At 34.0% G+C, this 19,240-nt stretch overlaps 3 protein-coding genes across 6 annotated transcripts; 1 reads left to right on the top strand and 2 right to left on the bottom strand.

The window, feature by feature from the left end:
- Positions 1–2,282: 2,282 nt before the first annotated feature.
- Positions 2,283–3,725, bottom strand: LOC105958122 (homeobox-leucine zipper protein HAT4). Its single transcript, XM_012982123.2, has 3 exons — positions 3,331–3,725; positions 2,996–3,075; positions 2,283–2,895 (listed from the first exon to the last, which is right to left on the bottom strand). The coding sequence occupies exons 1-3, from the start codon at positions 3,673–3,675 to the stop codon at positions 2,622–2,624; spliced, it is 699 nt and encodes a 232-aa protein (XP_012837577.1). The 5' UTR covers positions 3,676–3,725; the 3' UTR covers positions 2,283–2,621.
- Positions 3,726–6,813: 3,088 nt separating this feature from the next.
- Positions 6,814–10,133, top strand: EIR1 (Auxin efflux carrier family protein). Its single transcript, XM_088824116.1, has 6 exons — positions 6,814–8,221; positions 8,538–8,826; positions 8,938–9,023; positions 9,132–9,289; positions 9,398–9,474; positions 9,632–10,133. Exons 1-6 carry the CDS (start codon positions 6,904–6,906, stop codon positions 9,696–9,698), a joined length of 1,995 nt encoding a protein of 664 aa, XP_088680242.1. The 5' UTR covers positions 6,814–6,903; the 3' UTR covers positions 9,699–10,133.
- Positions 10,134–14,561: 4,428 nt separating this feature from the next.
- Positions 14,562–18,541, bottom strand: LOC105958131 (nucleotide-sugar uncharacterized transporter 2). 4 transcript variants are annotated; one of them, XM_012982134.2, is made up of 7 exons: positions 18,190–18,541; positions 17,023–17,174; positions 16,710–16,918; positions 16,497–16,590; positions 15,679–15,845; positions 15,418–15,588; positions 14,562–15,170 (listed from the first exon to the last, which is right to left on the bottom strand). In XM_012982134.2, the coding sequence occupies exons 1-7, from the start codon at positions 18,260–18,262 to the stop codon at positions 14,873–14,875; spliced, it is 1,164 nt and encodes a 387-aa protein (XP_012837588.2). In that variant the 5' UTR covers positions 18,263–18,541; the 3' UTR covers positions 14,562–14,872. The 4 variants fall into 4 exon arrangements, with proteins under 4 accessions (XP_012837588.2, XP_088680243.1, XP_012837589.2 ...); XM_088824117.1 differs by having other exon boundaries at positions 17,023–17,170; positions 18,190–18,433; XM_012982135.2 differs by lacking the exon at positions 18,190–18,541 and adding an exon at positions 17,827–17,845.
- Between the last annotated feature and the right edge of the window lie 699 nt (positions 18,542–19,240).

The following is a 19,240-nucleotide window of genomic DNA, read 5'->3' as shown; positions in this document are numbered from 1 at the left end:
TTGTCCCGTGGTAAAAGATACATTTTATTACGAATTTTTGCCGTTGCAAAACAAATCATAGAAACAAGCCATTTTTCTACTAGTGTCCTTAGTATGAAATTTGCATAAAAAAATCAATTTGATATCTAATGTATATACACAAGAATATCCATTGGCGGATCTAGCATAGTAACAGGGGTCATGCCCCCCTCCAACATTTTCCAGATTCTGAATATTTATATATATAAAACAAATTTTGTAATAGTATTGACGACTTACCCCTGAATTTTTTTAATACATTCGGCTCTCGCTGATTTTAAATTCTAACTCCGCTAGTGATAATACCCTACATGAATCTTTTATCTTTTTGAAATTTTCATTTCCTAGTGATAATGCCATCACTTGATTTTGATTTTAAAATAATTATAGTGTTTATTACAATAATTTATCATAGGTGCTAATATCGGCGGGAATGGTGTTTAGGGAAAATAATTATGACCTATATGCAGAGTTTAATTAGTGAATATACAACCTCATTTTTTTAATTAATTTGTAAGATCAAGCAAGCAATATTAGTCACATTTTACTAAAATCTAGACAATTTATTGAATATTTTAATACTTGTGCAATGGTGAAAAACGACAAATAAATTAAAGAACGAAGGGAGTATTGCATAATTGAAATAAAATCTAGATTGTACATTATTCTTACCGGTTGCATTGAAAAAACAATCTAGAATCATAGATATAATGCATGCGTAAGTACTATACAAAGCATAAGTATTATTGTATGTGATTTGTTTGTAGAACTTCTTACTTATTAAAATTAAGATATGATTTCAAAAATAAATTGGCTTTATTTTTCTAGTCACCCAAATAGTTTATCTATTGGAATGATGCTACTAATAACTGGTACTGATACTGAGTACACAAATTGTAAAAAAGAAAAATCATAAAATATTAAAATTTAAGAATTTTTTGTTGTACTTTATACACAAATATAAGGTAGCAATTATTACATGTATGATTATTGTTTGTCGACTTTCTACTTGGAGTTAAATATCATAGGTACATATTATTAAAATTGAAATTACTAAAATATATGAATAAGCTCTTAAAAATTAAGTTTCATCGCATTTGGAGCCTCAAACTTCCGGTTTAAGTGCATTATGATAAAGACGACCCCAAAGAGAGGTCATGTTTCCTATTTTAACCTTATTAATTAAATACAAGTATTAGCTCTCTTTTATAAATCATTAAATAATAAAGATTATTTTAATCTTTTATATATTTTTTTTTTCTAAAATTAAGACATATTTATTGAGTTTCTAAAAATTTGTGCAGCGGGTAACTAGTAGTACATGTTAAGTTGCATTGAATTAGCTAGCTAGAATGTTTGAGAAATATTAATAATTGAACTTAGAGTTAGGGAGTTATGTCTTGTGAGGCTACAACTCTCAATAAAAAAGCTACATAGCTCCTAACTATTTATTGGATAAATGAAGTTCTCCACCATCTATTACAAGTCACAAGATCTTAGTTTTACTTATTTATTTCAGTTAATTTGATTTTCTTTTTTTAATTATGAAAGTACACTCTTGGCCAACTTTTAGGCGGAAGGCGTAATTAGCAAAACTAATTTCACCCGATTTAATATATGCGATATATTTCAGATTATATAATAGGGTAAATTACAGCCATCACTGAGGTAAGGTCCACTTACGAAAAAATTGTTTGGATAATTACAATCACACCCCTCAGTTATGAATCTTCTTACACGTCCTCTCTTTTGGTGTCAAATTCAACATAATCTTTTAGATTCCGTAAAATGTTTTCTAGTTTATACTCGTTTTGTGCAAAAATGCAGCTTTTGATGCACCACAACCTAATATTTACAAGTTAAGAGACACGTCTTATGATTATCTTGTTTCAAAATATGGAGGCTCGAATGGGGTAGAGTGGATACAAACTGGATCAGAGAATATTTCACATAATCTAAAAGATTCTACTAAATTTGACACCACAATAATAGACATGTAAAAAAAATTCATAATTAAGAGATGCATGTGATTATAATTATCCAAACATGAGAGAGTTTTTCGTAATCTAACATTACCTCAGAAGTGGTCGTAGTTTACCAATATAATATGATTAATATTAAAGTAAGTAGTCATCATATAACGAGTCTAATGAATCGGAATTTTTTTTTCTTGGTCCCCAAAAATAATGATATTCTCAATCAAAGTCATACAAAAAATTAAATAAAGAAGTAATAATTGAAAGAAATATTAGAGTAGACCGCCATTTTAGAAACTTATATATTTTTAATATTGATTAAATACGGTCAATAATCATTACCAAAATATACGTACATGTATATGAGTGTATCACATCAATATTCAATTAAATTCAATTTCCTTTTCTTTTTCTTTTAAAAAATTCATTTTTCTCCCCTATATTACGCAAATGAGGTATCATTTACCCCCGAGTGATGTATAGAAAACATTAGGGGGTAAATGATATATTTCGTATAGTACAGGGGTGTAAAATGAATATATTTTTCTTTTCCTCCACCCTACAAACGTACCCTAGAGAGCTATTCAAGCCGTTTTCGCTGATCAATGATCATTAGGTTTAGGGTTTTCATGGACCACCCTCCTCCATAACCGCCGCTTCCTCCTTTTCACCGCCGCCCCTACCTTCCTCGCGTGATGCCGCCCCATTCTTGTTATGATTGAAACACCGCAGCGGCGCCGCCGCCGCTGCCGCCGGCGGTGGCGGCGGCGGGGGTTTCTCAATTTTGAGGGATGCTCGTAATTCTAAGAGCTCTTTCTTCAATCTCCAATTCTCCTCGCTTAATCTTTCGCAGTTCTTCTTCAGAAACTCCTTGTCTACCTCCGTCTGCTTCAATTTTGTCCTGCATATACATACAACAAATATATATCTATATATATACATACATACATTTATTTATATTTAAAAAAATATAAAAAAAAAATAATGTATGAGAAAATTACCTAGCTCTTCTGTTCTGAAACCAAACCTCAACTTGTCTAGGTTTAAGATTCAATTTCTCTGCAAGTGCCTGTTTTTGTACCTGTCATATCCCATTTCCCGAGAGAGATTAGAGAGATTAAAGAGAGAGAGATTAAAGAGAGAGATATTAGAGAGAGAGAGAGAGATTAGAGAAAGAGAGAGAAATTAGAGAAAGAGAGAAAGATTAGAGAGATTAGCGAGAGAGGGAGAGAGAGAGAGAGGGGTTAAAGAGAGAGATTAGAGAGATAGAGAGATTAGAGAGAGAGAGAGAGAGAGAGAGAGAGAGAGAGAGAGAGAGAGAGAGAGAGAGAGAGACCGTATTAAGGGTAGTATGCTGTCTGAAACTGTCTTCAAGCAAGGTGGTCTGATCTCTATTAAGCCTCAATTTCTTCCTGCTAAAATCCATCGAACAATTCATGCTATGATCATCAATCATATCATCTTTGCCACTATCGAAAAACCCGTTATCTCTTCTCTCCTTCTTCTCGTCTTTCCCCAATACTTTCAATCTCGAGCTCGAATCTCCATTCTCGTGAATCGGGATCGAAAGATCGAGAAAAAACACTCGTTTATTTCGAGCCTTTTCTGGCGACGACGTAGTATATTCTTCATTTAATCCCAAACCAAGACCTAGGCAAACTTCATCATTTCTATTATCCATGGATAATATTATGATTATTATTGGAGTGGTAAGAGAGAGATTTCTAGTTTGGAGATTTATATACTGTCTTATTGATTTATTTATTTATATATATGTGGGTAAAAGTGGGGGGTTTTAATTAATCAGAATTTTAATTATGTATTTATTATGTGTGTTGTGATTAATTATGAATGTCAAGGTGAAGGTGATGCAATAATAATGACGTGCGTTAGGAGTATGACTCCTACGAGGAAACCAAACATTTTAACTACACTTTCATCTCTTCTTTGACTTATTTATTTATTTTTAATTTAATTTGACAAATAATTTTTTTTGAAGGCTTTAATTAATTTAAGGAGATGAGTCTTTGTCTGCATTTAGGTAGTATTTTGCAAATTAGTGTTGGGGTATAAAATTAAAGCCAGTCAAAAATAGTTAATTACAGTAGTTTTAATTATTTGTAACCTCTCAACCATTAATTCTTTAGTCTTTCTTCTCTGATTAATTAATCTTTCTTGAGGGGCAATTTTGCACGAATATGAAAAGTTTATTTCCCCTCTCTCTCTCTCTCTCTCTCTCTCTCTCTCATAATGTGAAATAAAATAGTTTGGAGACACAAAATTAAACAAACCGAGGATTTGAAACTCGGTTGTGCCGGGATTAAAAATGGAAAAAAAGTGTACGGAAAAAATTAATTAGGCACGAGGAATATATGTTTGGTTTCATTAACAATCTTGAGCTTCAGGGCATAAACAGTGTGCTGCCTATCTATTTTTACTGTTACCAATTAATTATCTAGCCCAAATTATTTTGCTATGTGATTGAATTATATTATTATATATGTATGTGTGTGTGTGTGTTTCATAGAGGGAACTAATTTTGATTTTTAGATGACATGTATTTGACAAGTTTCTTGAAAATTTTGTTATACTTAGAGAGTCAATTAGTCTTCTACAATTGTAATAATATATATTGATGGCAATTAATTATGTTTTATGTATTATTATTTGACGGTTGAAAATTGTTGTTCTGGTAGCCTAGGGGTGTAAATGAGCTGAGTCGGCTTGTAAGTTTTATGGGTCGGCTCGACAAATTCTCGAACTTAAACTTGAGTTTTTCGAGCTCGAACTTTGTGAATAGCCGAGTTTGAGCCTTTTCTTAGTTGCTTGCGAGCCTACTTTTTATTTTTATTTTTATTTTTATTTTTATTTTTATTTTTATAATATATAATAATATAAAATATAAAATTCAACACATTTCGAGTGATTGTAAATTTTGTTATCATTTTAAAAAGAAAAATGTAATTCCCAAATAAAAATAATTATTTGGGAATAAAATAAACATGTTGCCATGTTTGGTCCAATTTTAATTTCGCAAAATAAATATTATTCAAGTTTTTTTCTTTTTTTATGCTAGAAAGAGTAATTGGGCCGAATGGGCTCTTCCGGTGTAACCCCACATCTCAAATAATAATAAATAGGGAATTGGGCTGAATGGGTCATTTTATGCTAGAAAGAGTAATTGGGCTTGACCAAATTTTGTAAGGGAATTTGGTAGGATCCTGAGACTCGAATAAATAGGGAATTAGATGTTATATCTGATTAATTATATTAGGTGATTTTAATCGTAGATCTGATTAAATAATCACTCACTAAATATACACATAACGGTGTATATGCGATTAATTATGTGTAAATCTAATGTTGAAATCCACCAAATGTAATTGACAGGTGTACCATCTAATATTCTAATTACCCTTGCTAAACAAGTAGGGAAGGATTCTGAATCAACAACACACCATGCTGGCCCCGGTGCTCAACGCGAAGTACAGTAGAACCTAGATAACTTAATAACCTCGCTTAAATAATAGTTGTTCCCGATCCCATTTAGTGACGACATTCTAAATTATTAATTCGATAATTTAAAATTTCGTCAAATTAATGGAATTTCACTAGTCTCAACTATACTAATTTATAGATATTTAACTGTATATTCCTGAATGAAATATTCTGACAGCAAGTACCGTAAGGTCATCTGCAATATGGCGAAGCATAATGGAGAGGATCCCTTTTCTGAACACTGGATTTCGCATGAAAATTGGAAGTAGCGCTAGTATCATCGATTTGGGTTGATCCGTGGCTAGTTGATCACACCCCGTTTTGAATTATCACTAGAAGACCGGTAAATTCAACGTTTCCGTATATAGGATTTCAGATTCATAGACTCAACGACTTGTTTATGAAATATCCAACTTATATAGACTATTTTCACTGGTTAATCGAAAGCGTATTTTAGCAGTTCTCATAAATCGAAAGATAGGTATATCTGGCATTGCCCGAGCAATGGAAACTTTACGACAAAGCCGTGCTATCACCTTCGCACTCGATATATAGTTCTTGAAGGCGACAACCCGATGGTCATGGAATCACCAAACAATTCGGAGGATCTTCCAACGCTACCTTATGTAGTTATGGTAGAAGAATACTTATCCAATACTGCCTAATAATATTTATCTTTTCTTAATGGGTGCAAATTTAGATCGGATGGCCTGTTTTAATAGGAATATCGGATGCCATAAAATGATTGACACGTGGATAGTTTAAATAAAAATATAATCAGGATTCTAATAATTGAAAAAAAAAAAAAAAAAAAAAAACCACAGCATAACCCGTAACCCCTCTAACCCTAATTATAATCAGCAATCAGCGTGATTTATTAAGAGTTAAACTTAAGAGTTCAACATGTCAAAAAATTAGTGGAATCCGATTTATATTAAGTATACGTATGTATATATGTGAATTCAACTTGTTCGATTTCCTCTCTATCTAGGAAGATACGAATCTTCAAATTTTATCATCGGATCTCGCCCCCCATTGACATTTCTAACGTTCTTCTAATTATAAAATCATAAACAAAAAAAAAATGTTTGAAAAACAAAAACCAAATAAAAAAATAAAAAACAAGTTGCCATTTCTTAGCTGCAAACTCTGATTTTCATATGCTTTCACAGAAATTATAACTTAAAAACCACCAACATTAACTTATTTCTTTTCCGTCACTTCGATGCACGTGATTAGCAAATGTCGATATTAACCCCACCCCCACCCCCCACCTACCCACCCCACCTCTTTTCTTTCACTGACTAATATAATCTCCTCTACATATAGTCTTGTTCACATAACCATTAGTTTCTCTCTCTAAATCTCTCTGCAACTTTTTCTTCTTCTTTCTCTCTCTAAAACAAAAACGATGATTACAGGTAAAGATATATACGATGTACTAGCAGCAATAGTCCCGCTGTACGTGGCGATGATCCTCGCTTACGGCTCGGTCCGGTGGTGGAAGATCTTCACACCGGACCAGTGCTCCGGCATCAACCGCTTCGTGGCGGTGTTCGCCGTCCCACTCCTAGGGTTCCACTTCATCTCCTCCAACAACATCTACGCCATGAACTACCACTTCATCGCCGCCGACTCCCTCCAGAAGGTCGTCATCCTCGCCGCCCTCTTCCTCTGGCAGGCCTTCTCCACCAGGTCCGGCGCCGCCGCTGTCTCCTCCGACTGGATGATCACCCTCTTCTCGTTATCCACCCTCCCCAACACCCTCGTCATGGGCATCCCGCTCCTCCGCGCCATGTACGGCGACTTCTCCGGCGACCTTATGGTGCAGATCGTCGTCATGCAGAGCGTCGTGTGGTACACGCTCATGCTGTTCATGTTCGAGTACAGGGGGGCCAAGCTACTCATCACCGACCAGTTCCCGGAGACCGCCGCCTCCATCACCTCCTTCAAGGTTGACTCCGACGTCCTCTCCCTCAACGGCCGGGAGCCCCTCCAGGCCGACGCCGAGATCGGCGACGACGGCAAACTCCACGTCGTCGTGAAGAGGTCCACGTCAGCATCGATGATATCATCCTACAACCACCACAACAAGGGTTTGAACTCCAGCGCGATTACTCCGAGGGCTTCGAATCTCACCGGAGTCGAGATTTACTCCGTCCAGTCCTCGCGTGAGCCGACGCCACGCGCCTCCAGCTTCAACCAGACGGATTTCTACGCCATGTTTGCAGGCAATAACAAAACTGCCAGCCCTAAGCATGGGTACACGAACAGCTACGGCGGAGGGGATGTTTTCTCGTTGCAGTCGTCGAAGGGGGTCACCCCCCGCACGTCGAATTTCGACGAGGAGATGATGAAGATGGGGAAGAAGAGGAGCGGCGGCGGCGGCGGCGGTGGTGGTGGTAATAATAATAATAATATTAACACTGGGAGGAGTATGAGTGGTGAGCTTTTTCAGCATTCGTATCCTCCCCCGAATCCCATGTTCTCCGGTGGTGGCCCGAGGAGGAAGGAAAGTGGCAGCAGCGGCGGCGGTGGTGGTGGCGGTAATAACAACGGCAGCATTGTTAGTGGTGGTGGTAGTGGGAATAGCAATAATCCGAACAAAGAACTGCACATGTTTGTTTGGAGCTCGAGCGCTTCGCCCGTGTCCGAAGCAAATATGAGAAATGCCGTTAACAAAGCCGCCTCCGGTGATTTCGCTACCACCATTGATGCTCCGTCAAGAGGTATATATATATATATATATATATATATATATATATATATATATATATATATATATATATATATATATATATATATATATATATATAGCCAGGACTAACAAAATTCTATTAATTTAGTGAAATATTAATGAACTAACAATTAAATACGTTTTTACCGAGTTGGAATCAGAAAAAAAATATTAATTAAGCGAGATTATTAATTTATCGAGTATTAATTTATTGAGGTTCTACTATATATATATATATATGTATATATATATATATATGTATATATATATATATATTTTGATGAATTTATTTTTAATATTTTGGATAGAAAATGGAAGTCCAGTTGGGAAAATGAAAACAGGGGACGAAAAGGAGATGGAGATTGAGAATGTAGCGTCGAAGTTTCCGGCGAACGCGTCGCCGTATAATAATTCATGCCAGAAGAAGATGGAGATGGATCCGGAGGAAGGTGGTGAGATGATGGGTAAAAAGACACAAATGCCCCCAGCAAGTGTTATGACTAGGCTTATACTAATCATGGTTTGGAGGAAGCTCATTAGAAACCCTAATACTTATTCCAGTCTTATTGGCCTTATTTGGTCTCTTATATCCTTCAGGTAATTAAATTTAAAATATTTTTTTTATTTTTTATTTTTTATTTTTTGTCTTTAATTACAATATTCTTAAATATTTCATTTAATTTTTATAAATATATGATGGGTATGCAGGTGGAATATCGAGATGCCTTCGATCGTGAAAGGGTCGATATCGATTTTGTCCGATGCAGGTCTCGGCATGGCCATGTTTAGTCTAGGTAATTAATTAATCTTCTTAATTAGGAATTAAATTCATGAAAAATTATTGAAATTAAATTTTAGTTTTATTATTCGAATTAATTTTTTATTTAATTTTTTTTGGGCAGGTTTATTCATGGCGTTGCAGCCGAAAATCATAGCTTGCGGAAAATCGGTGGCGACGTTTTCGATGGCGGTTAGGTTCTTGACAGGGCCAGCTGTCATCGCCGCAACCTCCATCGCAATCGGCCTCCGAGGAGTTCTCCTGCACATAGCAATTGTTCAGGTCCAAAAAATATAAATAAATAAAAAAATAATCTTGAATTTTAAATTAATTAATATATGAAGTAAATAAATAATATATATACTTATTTAATTTCATTGGCAAAAACAGGCTGCTCTTCCACAGGGAATTGTCCCCTTTGTGTTTGCTAAAGAATACAATGTTCATCCAGACATACTCAGCACTGCGTAAGCTTAACTTTTTTCACACACAAACACATGTTTTCACCTACTATATATATATATATATATATATATATATATATATATATATATATATATATATATATATATATATCATCCATTAATTAATTACATTGTGTTTTATTTCTTGGTATATATATAGGGTTATTTTCGGGATGCTGATTGCTTTGCCCATAACAATTCTGTACTATGTGCTTCTTGGGCTGTAAGGCTCTGTTTGGCGTAGCAGAATAGAAAAGGGAAAAATTGAAATTTGCTGAATTCAAGAAGAAGAAGGGACGGATTAATTAATCAATACCATGGAGTAAACTGAAGATAATGGCATTCATGCATGCAGGATAATTAATATATTAATTAAATTAAATTATTATTTTTTCCACGTTGGAGTCAGTGTACAACTTGGAAATTAAAACCATATGCTACCTGCATGCATGCATGTGGCTCTTTGTTTGAGCTTTACTATACAAAATTTCAATATTAATTAATTCCTTGTCTTCAATTTTCTGGTAATTTTTATTTTTTTTTTGGTTTTCTTAGACAGTTTAGAAAATTTAGTACAATTTTCTAGAGGAATATTAAAGCAGATCTTAGTGTTTTTTCTCCCTTGTATTACATTGTTTTATTAATTTAATTATTTTTGTTATTATATTTCGACAATTTACTGCTGAGCTGGATGGATTAATTAAGAATCTAATTACAGTTAACTCAGGCAGACAGAGAAATCTAATCTCCGACAGGATGCAAAAAGATACTCTTTGAATTATTCTTGTCTTTGATTATTTTTTTTAATATAATTTAATGACAAGATCTTGTTACGCGGAAGTCAAACAAGAAAAAACTTGAGTTGAACGTGATTTGAATCGATTTTTAGCTAAGCTTATAAGTAGTTAAAAAGAGCTTATAAGATATTTAAAAGCTTAGAAGCTCTTCTAAAGTGTGACAATTTTTTTAAAAATAAGTTGTTGGAGATCGAACAAATAAGATATTTTTCAAAAAATACTTATAGCACATCTTATAACGAGTAAAAATAACTTATAAGATCATTATCCAAAATTTTAAAATTAAGACGTAACAACTTATTAGCTCAAAATAGCTTATCAGACAAACGACTAACTGAAATTGTTTATTGTATATTATCACAAATTATATTTTTGTGTCTGACAAGTTTAAGTCATGAGTGACGTGGAATGAACCAAATTAAACTTCTTGCATGTGGATGGTTTAGGTGAAAATAAATTAAACATGAAACTAATTGTACTTTGGGAAAAGATAAGCTTCACTTTTCCACGCATTCTTCCAACAAAAAAAGTTGTCTAAATAAAAATTAATTTATTGTAATGCAAATTGTTTTATTAAAATCGATATAGCATGTGACACATTATTGTGTAATAAGGGGGGCAAAGGAACACTTTGTCATTTGATTCTTTGAGTTTTTTTTTTCTGATCTAGCATGTTACAAGTATAGTATATGTTCAAAATATGTACTTATTTGATTTTTCTAATGGTGTTTGTAAAAGCTTATTTAAAAGTAGAAATTATGAATTGTGAGATAAGTTGGTTTTAAATGTTTATTTTTAGAAGTTGGGACATTTGTAAAATTGCTGGAAATTCAATCTAAACAGAAAAAATTGGTCCAAGGATGTTTTACAAATTATAGTTTGGCTCTTTCGACACTACACTCGAAGATAAACATCAGGTGAGTTTACTGCTGCAACGTGTCATTTTTTTGTATTTTTCTAAAACCCCTACAGGTTAACCCAAGTGAAGGAATATATTATAAAATACAAAAAATGACACGTGCCAACAGAAGACCCACCCAGTATTTATCACCGGGTGTAAAGTCGAATAAGTCATTATAGTTTAAAGCAGTTTATTTTTAAAGAAGCATAAGCAAAAATTTATTTTGCAAACATAAAAAGAGATTATGAGTAAAAAAACGTTTATTATGAGTAAAAAAACGTTTATATTTTTTTCTTCAAACACCACCTAAATAAAATGTTTTTCATTTTCGTATTCTATTCCTTTTCGCCCAAATAAAACCTAATTAGCACACTTGTTTATTCCTTTAATTCCATGTTAAGGAAAAATAATTGATCCACATCGTTTAAATAGTATTTTTTTTTGGGTAAATTATGAAAACACACCACCAGCTATTCATAAATACAAACCCCCCTCCCACGGCATTCGTTTTTCATCTTATGCTGTGTTTGATAGCCTCTGAATTACCTCTGAATGAGTAATTTATCTTATTCGGTCAACATCACCCTATTTAGTGTGTTTGGTATTCACATTTGAACTGAACCTCTCATCTCTTATTGAACATATTCTAGACAAATTTATCCTCATTAAAATTCCATAAATCCGAAAATTCATCCAAGGCTTTGTATTCAATTGATGATGGGGCCCTCAAGTGTGAACTCATTTATTATCTTATTTTATTCACCCAGTATATTGAGTTATTGACACGTATAGATACAATGGAAAAATAATAAAGGGTAAATGAAAAAGTGAAATCCTTTTTATTATTTTATGATTTTAATTGAATCAATTTATATATTGTAATTTTGTATGATTTGGATTAAATTATTATTTATACAAGAAATATACGATTCTAACATATAACTATAAGTGAATCTATTATTTTTAATTGATTAAATTCCATGATTTATTATATGATGTTTTATTGTAAGGATAAATATTTAATAGTACTAATAATTCATCTAGTCAATTATAAATTCATATATAAGGCTAATACAGTAAAATTACATTATTCAGATGTTAAGTTATCAAACAAACTTGATAGTTTAGTATTCAACACTCGGGCAAACTCTTAACTATTCAGAGTTGTATTCAACATTCAGCATTCAGTGCTTAATTACATTGACCCCTTAAGATATAATCCATCTATCCCATATTATTTGTCTTTTTGAAGAGTTTTTTTGTTCCAAATCAGTTATTATTTTAGATTTTCAATGAAGCATTAATTGTATTATTTTCAATTTTAGTAATCTTCTATATTTTTTAGGGTTAAATACAAAAACACCCATGTACTATGGGCTTTGTATCATTTACCCCCATGTACTACACATAAATACAAAAACCCCCCTCACATTGCATTTTTTCCAAAATATGACGAAAATACCCCTACTCAAGCATAAAGCATATATATATATATATATATATATATATATATATATATATATATATATATATTTTATGTGAGCCATTATCCACCATATATTTTACCATTTTCAGTCAATTTTACGTTGAAATTTTTGGTATTTATATTTTTTTCTCCAAAACATCTAATTGCTTACATTTTTTTTCTAAATAAAACCTTTTATTTTTGTCATTTTGAGTTTCTTCATTTTTTTTTCTTAAATGTCTTCCGGTAGTTCAAACATCCTAAGATTACAAACATCTTTACAATCCTATATTGTTGAGAATTTGAACTACCGGAAGACATTTAAGAAAAATAAGAAGAAATTCAAAATGACAAAACTAAAAGGTTTTTATTCAGAAAATTTTAAAAAATAATCTAAGTAATTAAATGTTTTGAAGAAAAAAATAAAAAAAAATAAAAATTTCCGAAGTAAAATTAACGGAAAATGTTAAAAAAATATAGTGGAAAATGGCTCAAACAAACCCTTATATTTATAGGTTTAGCATGGGGTATTTTCGTCATATTTTGGAAAAAAATATAATAGCAGGGGGTTTTTGTATTTATGTATAGTACAGGGGGTAAATGATACAAAGTCCATAGTACAGGGGTGTTTTTGTATTTAACCCTATTTTTTACTATAATCTATGCACATTTATTGCACCAAAAGACGAAATCCCTTGCGCCCCCATCCCTTGGCCCGACAAGGATTGATGGAGGAATGTAAATCATGGTAACTCAACGGTCCGTTAAGGTAGCGGACCCGGACCTGGTGCCCACAAGGAACCAACCCTCATTAGAGTTGAAATTCCCAAACTGCGGCTGCCAGGATTCGATCCTAGGACCTTGCACCAACTTACCACCTCTGGAACCAGTTGAGCTACACCCATGCGGGCTCTATGCACATTTATTAATTTTTTTTAATATGGGAGCAACAACCAAAAACGTCATTTAAATTGGGACAGAGGGTGTATTTTTCACGGAATATTTTTTATACCAGTTATTTTTTCTCGAAAAGACGTCAATTTTACCTCTGAAAACGTGGCATTTTTTTACGCTACTTTTTAAAGCCAAAAATTACCCTCATTTTTTTTTTAATTTGAGAGAACCCCTTTACCTTTAGTACAATCATTCTCATAAATTAAATTGCCCAAAATGCCCTTCCACGACACTAATCTCGTTCTTGTTTTCTTTCTTTTTTTTTTCCCTGATTTTTTTTTCTTTCTCGCTTCCCTCTTTTTCCATACAAATTCCTAGTTTCTTCTCTCTCAATATGAAGATGAAGAAGCATCCCTTCTCTTTCCACAGAAGCTCCCCATGGCGGTGGCGGCCCAAATCCAAAACAATGCCACCAAGCCACTGGAGCCTCCGATCTCCTACACACTCATGGCGGCGCTCAAGCAAGCACAGGACCACCGGCGGCGAGGCTGCTTGGAGCATCAACAACAACCTCTTCTCGCCATGAGAGAGTAAATCTATTATTGTTATCAGAGAAGGAGATCACTCTTCGTTGGGGGTGCAATGAGACGGTGTGGTGTGGTGATGGTGTGGCGAGGAAGGGGACCATTTCTAGGGGGTTTTTTTTAATTAAATTGCGCCAACAACGTATTAGTAGTAAGTCGGCGGAGGTTGTTGACGGGTTTCGGGCGGATCTAAATAGGATTCGTGATCAACTACGTATTAGTAGTCGCTTAAGGTATTAACCGACTACAATTTTGTAATTGGTTCTGTTGATGAATCGTATTGGGTGTCATTTAACCTAAATTCGAATTTTCTGCCAACAATTTCTTAGTTGAGAGTGGAATTTTGGAAGTTTACCAAGTACATTGAACACCTCCTATATATGGATAGGTGCAGGTTTCTCTATTGCAAAAAATACAAAAATCTTTAATAGAGAACCAAAGTTAAGCATGCAATAATATATACATTATACACTAATCAATTGAACTAATAAAATTTTCATTGCTCAGCATTTACAAGCCCTTCTTAACGTGATCAACCAAATGAGAAGGAAAAAAAGAAAAAGAAAAAGAAAAATATCGAATATCGAATATCGAATTTTGCCTTTAGGGTATCAATATTAAACACTAAATACTAAATAGTGTCAAAGAACCAAGAGAATCAATTAAAAAAACCAGACTCAAAATTGGAACTCGGTAAAAAAAAAAGGAACGCAGCAGAGTTAGAGAGTAAAAAGGAGCCTTTTCACCAGAGTCGATATAGTTACGGTCTCTGCTCTTCCAGCGTGTTATCCACCACCTCCACGTGGACATCACCACCATCTTCCTTGCCTAGCTTAGATTTCGATAATGGAAGTGTAGATTGCCTCGAAGATGCCTTGGCGGATTGCTGTCTCGACTGCAAGTTGAGGTACGTGTAGTAAGACATTCCGGTAAGAGCAATGGCTGCTCCCGAAATGCTCGTGGGTCCCGGATTTGAACCAAACAGAACAAACCCTCCTAGAAGAATTACACATGTTTTGAACTGTCCAAGAACTACGTGTGTCGTGGCCGAGGTTGCCCTAAGAATGAGAGAGAAGAGTTTAATGCATTTCTAATAATACGAAAAGAAACGTCAAAATATTAGCTTCAACGGGACAAAGACGAAGAATTTGGAGATCAAGAACAACTTTTTTTACGTCGACCCTTTTGGTGTTTTTTAATTATATTGAATAATCGGAAAAGGGATTTTATCAGAGGAAATAATATAGCTACTTAAAGGCGAATCAAGAACGGAAAAAACGAAGATAAGGGCAGAGAAAAAACTACCCAAGAGCAAGAGCACCGGACCACTGAAGCAAGAAACCGAGAATAGCCGAGCCACCGATAATCGCAGAGTTATAAACATTCCAATCGAAAGAAAACACACCAGGTGGGTCCAGTGATGGCATTAGCATCACCAGAAAGAACAGAGTAATAGGTGTCGTTTTCCACATTAGCCTGTCACAATACGACATGTAAGAACTCCAATCTTGAAAAATTTATGTTTTCACGAAAAAAAAATATATTTAAAAAATTAACCCGACTTACGCTAGGGCGCTCCAGTTGTCTTGTTGTTGGAGATTAGACCACAGTATTTTATTAACTGCACTTGGTACGATCCATGCTACTGCTATGCAAGCACCGAAGAAATGAAACTGAAGATCTGTTACTGTAGCGACAGCAACACCGATTGATACTACAGTAAGTGCAAGCACCTACAAAAATCATAAAAATTTACGCAAGGATTCCCAAATACTTAATGCCTTATTTGGTTGGTAAAGATAGGCCACGATTAATTAAATAATCAGGTCTTACTTCATGTTTGGTTAGCACTGACAATGGAAAAATGAGCATTTATCTTGGCCCATGTTTGTTTCATATTTCAAATTCTTTTCACTCTTTCCCCGAAATGAATTTTACCTTTATACAAAAATTCAAAAACTTTCCCCCCAAAAAAAATTCAGAAGTTTCGCTCTGTTACAAACATGATTTGACTGCTGCCAGTAAAAATTGTATTCACTAAAGTACAAATCAAAATCACTTTACCTTTGAAATTATTCTTCCAAAATACATTTTTTCAACACCTTTTAGACATGCGTTTAATTACTACGGTATAATCTGTCTCTTCTCAAAACACAAACGAACTTTATTTTATTTTCAAATTCTTCTCCGAAAAAATATTTCCCCAAAATAAAATGGAAACAGATGCCCAAAAGCTTCCCAAATTCCAATATTTGCCAATGATGACGAATGCTGTAAGTTTTGGTTTGAAGCGACTACAATAAATTAATCATTCACAACGAAAAGAAAAATGAAATGAAAACGATGAATCCAACTAATTAATATATATTTAGAGATATAGATACCTTTTGAGTCGAAATTTTTTTCCTGAAGAGCACGAACTCAGCTAAAACAATAGCTGGGGTCACTGCAATCTTAGCCATCTGATAAAATCCAACACTGAAAAAAACATGTCTTCCCAATATGAGAGGTAAATAAAAAAAAAAGAAAAAAAGAAAAATGAAAGAAGAATAAGAAGGCTCACAAGCAAAATTAATAGGGAAGAAATAACGCGTCACCTGTTATATTTCAAGCTAACATTCGCAAAACCGGTGGAGAGAGACATAACTATACCAAGAGACAACAAGGAAGAATATTTCGTTGACTTTGACGGAGCAGACAGAGATAGAATCGACAGAGTTTTTAAAATCGCCATTATTAACCAACTAACTACATAGTGAATAAAACTCAAGAAAATCGGATAATTAAATCCAGTGTTGACAAGTACCTGAACAAAACCAAGAAAAAAAAAGATGTAATTAAGAGCCTTCAATTTTTTTGCGTAATAATTTGCACAAAGCACGAGGCTTGAGAAAGAGAAACGTGGCTTACCAATTTGTTCATCAAGATAATACTAATAGAAGCCAAAAAATTAAATGTAAGAGCAACAGTGGGCCCCCATAGTGATTGTTGCGGGCGTTTGGCCCCACCGATCGAACGCAATTTACTAAACATGGAAGAGCGTAATTCCTCCAAAGCTCTACCTTAAAAAGAGAAAGGAAATAGTTAAGCAAGGTAATGGATAATCAAACAGATTATTATTACAATAGCTAGCCATAACTTAACGATTATATCTCTATCAATACATTATTATTACAATGCCTTTTTGTATCTCGTTCTCTGCGTATAGTTAAGCCATGTCCCACACAGGTGAAATATCACTTTTCGGCCAAATAAATGTTCTGGGTAACTTTTGCAACTGTATCTTAACTTGCCTATTTATGTATTTCGTCGTTGGACGATTTTTGGAGGTTATTATATGGTAACAGAAATTAGTATTGCCACCCTAATGCAAGAAATAACTTTCTAGTTACATCACTAGATCTTAGAGTTACCGACTCATTTCTCATTCACATGCCTAAGTTTCTAAACGTTACGAACTCAATTCTTGTGAATCGAAACACCACGAAATAATGAATAAGAGCAACCAAAAAAAAACAACTAGAGCCAGTTTTTCTAGGTCAGATTCATAAAACGAATATCAAACGTCTCAAATTGGTGTGCGCGTTAAACCGACGAATTTATGGAATTACTAAAATCGATAATACTTTATTAGTTGAGAGAATGTTTCTTGTAAATGGGATATAATTTTTTAAAGAAAAAATTAAATTCACTCAAAATACTGACATTCCCCACCGGATCTTATGACTTGACTTGAGCTCTCTTCTTATCCACTTTAATACTTACTGATTTTACAATTAGAGCTTTTACAGTAATTACTGCTCAGCATTTTATAGATAAATTTAACAGGAAGGTGGCACACATTTCTGTTGTGAATTTCTGGTATATCAATTAAAAATCCAGTCTTGCAAACCAAATTTAAATCCCAGGTTAACAATTAAACCGAACATATATATAGCAGAAAATCACTTCCATTAAGTAGAGCTCTGACCAAGGAAAGCATTTCAGAAATTTACTGCCACAGAAAGCAATACTCCATTAAAGAAGCGTGAATCCACAGTTACGGGTAAAAAAAAGGGCAGAGAGAGAGAAGGGAACCTCTTTCGCCGGCGTCACTGTCTTTGCGCTTGAGTATTTTCCTGACATCTTTTCTGGAGAAAAAGCCCAACATCTCTTTCAGTTGTTGTGAGACTGATTTTGATGCATTCAGTCGAACAGGTGGGGGGTGTGTTTTTGTGCGTGTTGATTGAGGTGAAGTGGGTGACACTGACACACACTCACTCCAGCACAAAGAACAAAATGTACATTTATGGGATGTGTATGTATTTCTGCAAGAAAACGTAAGACAAAATTCTCTTGTAATCCGCAGATTTAGAGAGAGAAACTGTGTGTGTGTGTGAGAGAGAGAAAGAGAGAGAGAGAGAGAGGATTTTGCGGCGAGATTGAGAGAGAGAATGAAAGGAAAGTATAGGGCCCGTTTGGGAGGGGATTTAAAAAAAAAAAAAAATTATTTATGGGCCCTTTAAATATTCCCAAATTTATAAGTTAATTACTTTATCATAAATATTTTTAAGAAAATATTACTTTATGATCTAAATATACAAGTTTTAATACATTTACGCGTTGCTTGAAGGTGGCCTTATTAGTGAAATAGAAAATTGCGACGTCTAATAATGATATTTTGATTTCTCCTGCCAACACAAATGAAGTAGTGTTGAACTCGTTCGTGGTTTATTCAGTGCACATATGAGATTGTCTGTTTAATAAGATTGATAGAAAGTTAAAATACATCTTATGAGATTAAAAAAAGTTTTTATTTTATTTTGTTTTTGTTGGAAAAAAAATTATTAGTAGTAAGAGACAATGGTCATCAACAAGACATGTGAAATGATGAAGTAGGGAGGGGACCGAGGAAACCGGTCACGCTTGGTTTTATGGGATTTCACAACCCTATATATTTTATGGCTTTCAACTTTCAACTTTCAACTTAAAACAAATAAAATATAATAAAAAAAGGTTAAATTCAAATTGCACCCATGTTCTATCACCATTGTCGCATACACCCCGTACGATAAACTATCACAAAGTGGCCATTTAATTTAACGTTCAGCCTTCAAATCTCTAATATCGTTAGTTTATGAAGCATAGT

Source organism: Erythranthe guttata, chromosome 10 (genome assembly GCF_056151865.1).
Source record: "Erythranthe guttata isolate IM_541 chromosome 10, IM_541, whole genome shotgun sequence".
NCBI lineage: Eukaryota > Viridiplantae > Streptophyta > Magnoliopsida > Lamiales > Phrymaceae > Erythranthe > Erythranthe guttata.
This window is presented reverse-complemented; position numbering and strand designations above follow the sequence as displayed.